At 47.1% G+C, this 6,818-nt stretch overlaps 1 protein-coding gene across 1 annotated transcript; it reads right to left on the reverse strand.

Moving 5' to 3' along the window:
- Positions 1 to 522: 522 nt before the first annotated feature.
- Positions 523 to 3,630, reverse strand: LOC134286689 (uncharacterized). Its single transcript, XM_062848340.1, has one exon. The coding sequence runs from the start codon at positions 3,628 to 3,630 to the stop codon at positions 523 to 525; it is 3,108 nt and encodes a 1,035-aa protein (XP_062704324.1).
- Positions 3,631 to 6,818: the final 3,188 nt, after the last annotated feature.

A 6,818-nucleotide genomic window follows, 5' to 3' on the forward strand; every position in this document is an offset into this window, starting at 1 on the left:
CGATGTTTATTTGATCACTACTTTACAAAGACTGATGCTCTTCGAGCGAATTCCATTTCATTTATACCCTACCCCAGCATTCCCAAAATACACCACGCACCAATCAGCGCGAGCCTCGTTCGCATTGGTCGGTGCCCTGCTCGACGCTGCGATGCGAACATGTCGCAGCGTGTTCTTCGCGTCCTCGTCTCGCTTCGCTCGCATGATGATTCTGGCCGCCGCCACCGCTCGCATGTGGTGGCCGTCGTCACCGTTCGAATGTGCAGCCGCTCGTCGGCCGCCAGCCAAGCAACAGAAGCATTACCGTTCGGGTGGGTAGTGCGCGTTCACATTAGACACAGACACAGGTGTTAGTAAGGAGGGGACCGAAATAACCCGCGGTCGACTCGGGATTAGTTGGTTGGGAATCGGGGATGTTAATGTTACGGGTGAGGATTAATTAGGATGACATTAAACACAAACACATATTTACACATTATGTACGCTCCGTGCGCGGACATTCTCCCCCGGGCGAAAAGACATCTATTGGGGATTTTGTTCAATGGGCAAAGGGGCGAGTTTCGAGATAGGACGACGGAAAACACCGTTAACCGTTTGGACATCTGCGACACGAACAACCGAATCGGAACCTGGGTAGACGTTTACAATACGACCTAACTTCCACGACTGCGGAGGAATGTTGTCTTCCTTCAACAACACTACCGTATCTGGAATAACATTCTTGCAACCCTTCGTCCATTTCTGCCTAGTTTGTAGAGTGTTCAAGTACTCCCGAGACCAACGTCTCCAAAAATGATCACGAATCCGCTGAACGAGCTGCCAACGAGACAATCGATTGAGTTTCGTATCCTCCAGATTTGGCTCTGGAATGGCCGTCAATTCGCGACCGATTAGAAAGTGGCCCGGAGTAATCGCCTCAGGCTCGTTGGGGTCTGCAGAGGAGGAAAACAGAGGCCTCGAATTGAGGATGGCCTCAATCTGCGTTAAAACGGTGTAATACTCCTCGAACGTCAAAGAAGCATCACGGAGGACCTTTTTAAGGTGGGTTTTGGTGCTTTTTACACCCGCCTCCCACAAACCGCCGAAATTCGGAGCACGGGGAGGGATAAACGTCCATCTAATCTCACGGGTCTGGCAAAACTCGTTTAGCTTACCCTGCAGTTGATCGCTTTTGAACAACTCATACAAACTATGCAGTTCGGACTTAGCGCCGACGAAATTGGACCCATTGTCCGAGAACAACTCTTCGACCAGGCCACGGCGAGCAACAAAGCGGTGCAGCGCAGCCACAAACGCTGCGGCGGACAGATCCGAAACCAATTCTAGGTGGATCGCCTTTGTGGCCATACAAACGAATAGACAAATGTAGGCCTTAACAAGAGTGGACTTTCTTCCCCCTTGACGAATAAAGACTGGACTGGCGAAATCAACACCGGACTTAAAAAACGGTGGAGCAGGAACAACACGCGCCTGTGGCAAATCACCCATCGACGGTTGCAACAACTGCGGACTACAACGGAAACAAACAACGCAACTACGAACGATCTTTCGCGCCACAGATCTAGCATTCAACAACCAAAACTTCTGACGTACGTAAGCGATTAGACCGGACGGACCAATGTGCAACAGCTCTCTGTGCAGCGTTCTCAACAGCGATTCGACAATCGGGTTTTTATCCGGTAGCAACATCTGGTGCTTCGCACCGAAAGGCAGACTGGCATTCCTCAACCTACCACCAACTCTCAAGATATCGTTTCTCATCATTACACCCAAGTTACCCAGACGACGCAACGGTTCTTTCGATTCAAGACGACCGATCTCATCTGCAAACTCGCTTCTCTGGACGTACTTCACAATCACATTCATCGATTCACGCATCTCCTGTACGGTTAGATATCGCGACGTGATTCGTTGCGATTTAGCGGATCTCGCATTCGTTACAAACCTTCGCACATACGCTATCACACGTTGTAGTTTTCGAAAAGAACCGAAGGCCGTCATCACTGGGAGAGGCTCCGGCACGGACACTGCAGAGGCATTGGTAACTGGACTCCATTCCGGAAGTTCATCATCGGAAATAAGCATGGGTTCATCAACTCGGTAGGTACGACTACGCAAGAACTGTGGTCCATGCCACCACAGGTCATTCGACACCAACAACTGAGGAGGTTGACCACGACTAACGACGTCAGCCGGGTTTTCGGCAGATTTGATGTAATTCCAATCGGCACCAGATGAACCTTCAACGATCTCTGATACTCGATTGCGAACGAACAGATTCAGTTGCGGTAGAGGTTTCCGCAGCCACGCTAAGACAATTTGACTGTCCGACCAGAAATGCACGGATTCAAACTCCATTTTCACAGCCGGATACACCTTCAAAAACAATCGAACGAGCAACAAGGCAGCGCAAAGCTCAGACCGAGGGATTGTCAATCCTTTGATTGCAACAACCTTCGACTTACTGCATATAAGCGACACTTTCACTCCATCCTGAGCGACCACGCGAATGTACAGACACGCTCCATACGCTACACTGGACGCATCCGCAAATCCATGAATCTCATAACGAACGGGATTAACTGCACCGAAAAACCGTGGGATCTTGATCTCGTGTATGTGATTCAAAGTGTCCCGAAACACAATCCATGCTTGCAGCAACTTACCATCCAAAACATCATCCCATTTCAGTTTACTCATCCAAATTTGCTGCATGATGATCTTCGCGAAAACAACAACAGGCGAAATGAGACCCAGAGGGTCAAAGATTTTCGCAATTTGCGACAGGACGTTTCGTTTAGTCGGTGAACAGCCACCGAGACTAGGGAGATCCAAACGAAAGCGATAAACATCCTCTGCTGGATCCCAAAGCAGGCCTAGCGTCTTGATAGCCTGATTGATGTCTGAATCTTCGAACGACAGAAACTGTTCCCTATCCTTCTCTGGAACGGTCTCCAAAATGGCTGGTTCATTAGAACACCATTTGTGGATCGGAAATCCTCCACAGTTAAGGATTTCTGTAAGCTCTACACGACGTTGAATAGCCTCTTCAATCGTTTCAGCACCGGTCAGGGCATCATCAACATAAAAATCTTCAAGAACAATCTGAGCGGCAAACGGATAGCGAGTGCTTTCATCGAAAGCAAGCTGTTGAAGCGATCTTGTGGCCAAGAATGGCGCAGCAGATGTGCCGTAGGTCACCGTCGTTAATTCAAGAACCTGCAACGGATCGGTAGGATTTTCTCTCCAGAAAATTCGAAGCAATGGTGTGTGGATACGGTCTACTTGAATTTGGCGGTACATCTTACTGATGTCGGCGGAGAACACATAGCGATGTTTGCGAAAACGTAGGATTATGGAAAAGAGATCGTTTTGAACCACTGGACCAATCATCAAACAGTCATTCAAAGAAGGCCCCTTTGCCTTCGGCGAAGCATCAAACACAACTCTTAACTTCGTTGAAGAGCTGCTCGGCTTCAACACCGCATGGTGAGGAAGGTAGTACTTCACAAGATTAGGAGGATCCTGTGATTCATCGATTGGTTCACAGTGGTTGAGGCTCTTGTATTCGTTAATGAACTCAACATAAAGCTTTTTCAACTCAGGGTCTTTCTGGAACCGCTGTTCCATCATAAAGAAACGACGTAGGGCGTGTAGTGTCCGGAATGAAATTCCTGTTCCACCGGATCCGCCATCACGAGTTTTTTTTTCCAAAATCCGAGCAAAACTATTCGCCTCCAAAAACCGCACGAACCGATCGTCTCAAAAATCGTCACAAGAATGACCCTTCTACCAGCTTCCCAAAACGCGCAACTCGTCCAGTTTCACCCGTCTCTTTTCCTCCTTATTCTGTCTACATTCTCACACTCTATCTTTCTTTCTTCCATACCCATTCACAAGTCACCGGAAACCTTTTTTTTCTGTCTGCCGATTTCAGTTCAGCTTCCATGTTTTGGCCCTTTTAATATTTGCCGTATAACAATAGCCGAGACCCGACCCAGCAACAAGTCTAAACTACCTGGATCTAGATGAACCCTGATCCACTCCTCAAGATATAATTATTATTTTCAGCGGGGTGAGAAACGTCAAATTCGTTTCTCTTATTTCCATTCATGTTGTCATTTCTATTCCAATTGGATTACAATGCATAGCAACCACTACTTTATCAGGACGTTTGTTTTGATTCCACTTTTCCCTGTTTTTTTGACAAGCATTTAGGTATTTGAAGTAAAGCTAGAAGTGATCGGTAGTGATCTTATCACTTTCTTTCAGGTGGACTAAGGAGAAAGTTTTCAAAGGGTGTAAACCTGAGACGAGACTCGCGAAGAGGAAAAAAAGCAACGTCAAGTGCAGCCCAACTGAGCTGTCAGTTGTAGCCCGTTTGATTACGTTACCTAAAACGAGTAAAGTATTGCTATCCGAGATAAATTCTGAAGCCAAAATTCACTCCGAGCAGCATTTTCTTCTCCTGTACTGTCAAAAATAAAATGAAAACAAAGTATTCCAATGATTACTTTGCTTGGCGATTGTTGGCGATGCAAAATTTCACCTCAACATGATTTTGTGCGTGAATGGGATTCAGTCACACTGCATGTGAGGTGATGCGGTCATGTACGTGTTTGAACCACCAGCCCAAAACATAATGTCAACACAGATAGGAAGAAGAAAAAAATAACAAAGTGGAGAAAAAGAAGACCGTCTTCGCGAGTCTCGTCTCAGGTGTAAACAAGTAAGTATTTATTTAATTGCTTTTATTTATTTTATTTGCATCGCCGTACTCATCTCATATTCTACAGGGCGATAGATCGGTTGCTTTCCATCTGGAAAACCGACTCTTTCAGGGGCAACTGAACGATATAGCGACCACTCTGATCGCGACGAGTTGTGGAGCAGAAAATCTCTTCGCACAACTGCTCTTCTCCGGTGAGAAGTTCACATGAATCCACTGATTCAACTGACCAAAACTTTTCCATCGTTTCAGAAAGATTTTGAAGACTAGTCGTGTAGCAATGCTGCTCAACGCGTGGGGAACCAACATCTTCAATGGAACCTGCAACGACCCATCCCAAACGAGTCTCTTGAAGAACAGGAAGATTCTCAGCTATCTTAAACTGTCCCGGCATCAGAAGGGCAAAGAACAACTCTGGACCTCGATTTGAATAGGTCGTATGTGCTTTCGTCGATATAAAATTCGATCAGTTGGATTCGCTTCTTATGGCGGAAACTGTTGAAATTTATCAACATTAATACATACAAGCGATTCCTTACAAAACAGGCTTTTATTTTTTTCATTAAAAGCCATCAAAATATCATCCATATTTCAACTATTGCTAAAACAAACTGATCGAATTTTATATCGACGAAAGCACATACGACCTATTCAAATCGAGCTCCAGAACTGAACTCCAATTAGCAAATCAACGTCACCTGGCTTGTAGAACTCTGGATCTGCGAGAGACAGACCACGAGGGAGATTCCATCGTTTGATATCGATCGGTACTGACGGCATCGAACCGGCAACCTTACCTGCAACCAGGCACTGCAACTGACCACGGAAGTCAGATTAACACGAACGCAATTCAAGATTAACCATTTCTGAGATGGAGGACTGCTGACCATTGGCACCTACAACATCAACCTTGGTGGAAAAACACGGCAGGCCCAACGATTCAACCACACGTTTCGACACAAGATGTGCCTGAGAACCACAATCCAAAAGGGCACGACAAGACTTCAGATTCCCATTCACATCTTTCACTTGAACCCTCGCTGTCATGAGCAAACTGTTACATACACGAGGCATCTGCTTCATCGAACACGAAACCGTTGGAGCGGACTGAGATTCACCAGAAACAGACTTGGATTTTACATTTGGCACAACAGATTTCGAGGTAGACGGATCTGACTGTGGGGCGGACTGCATAACCGATTTCGAAAAGGACTGAACATCATTTTTATCGAGATGGAGAAGAGTATGGTGTTTTGCTTTACATTTAGAACACGAATACGGTGAAGAACACGCACTACTCAAATGACCCACCCTAAGGCAATTATAACAAGCTCTGATGCTTCTTACCTTGGCTTGGCGATGAGCGACGGTCATCTCCCTGAAGGCTTCGCATTTGTAGCCCGGATGGTTTCCGGTTCCACACAGCTCACACGTCCGGTCCTTGGTCGTAACAGCATACGTCTTCGATGTTGCGTTCTTCGGTTGGTGTCCAGGATTCTTCGCAGGAACCGATGTCTTCGATGTAGAAGCTTGCTTAGCCAACGATGCTTCCACACGTTCCAGCACAGCGCATCGTTTCTTCAAAAATTCGATGGTGTCTTCATACTCCGGCAGCTCCTTGTGGGGAATAGTAGCCTCCCACTGAAGCCTTGTCTCCTTGTCCAGTGCCGCGGCCAGAAGGTTGACCACGAAGTGCTCCGAAAATCCGGTCATCTCTTCATTCATCAGAGCCAGCCCATCGACGTGTTGAGTGACCTCGTCAATAAGCACTCGGAGTTCCTTGGCGTTCTCTCGATGCATCTTCGGCAGTGCCAGCAGGCCGTTAATGTGGACGTCCACTATGACCCGCTTGTCCTCGTATCTGTCCTCCAGTATCTTCCACGCGTGCTCGTAATCGTTCTGGCTCAACGTGCGAGAATCGATTATTCCAGCAGCTGTGCCGACCAGAGCTCTGTCCAAGTGATAGAGCTTGATTGCGTCTGAGTCGGCTGATGTGCGCATGACATCCAAAAACATGGCCTTAAAGCGTGGCCAGTTTTCCGGCTTCCCGTCGAAGGAGGGAATCGGTGCCTTCAACGGCTGTTGCTGC

Source organism: Aedes albopictus, chromosome 2, assembly GCF_035046485.1.
Source record: "Aedes albopictus strain Foshan chromosome 2, AalbF5, whole genome shotgun sequence".
In the NCBI taxonomy this organism is placed as follows: domain Eukaryota; kingdom Metazoa; phylum Arthropoda; class Insecta; order Diptera; family Culicidae; genus Aedes; species Aedes albopictus.

Coding starts and splice junctions, on each gene's coding strand:
- LOC134286689 (XM_062848340.1), bottom strand. CDS start 3,630: ATGGAACAGCGGTTCCAGAAAGACCCTGAGTTGAAAAAGCTTTATGTT.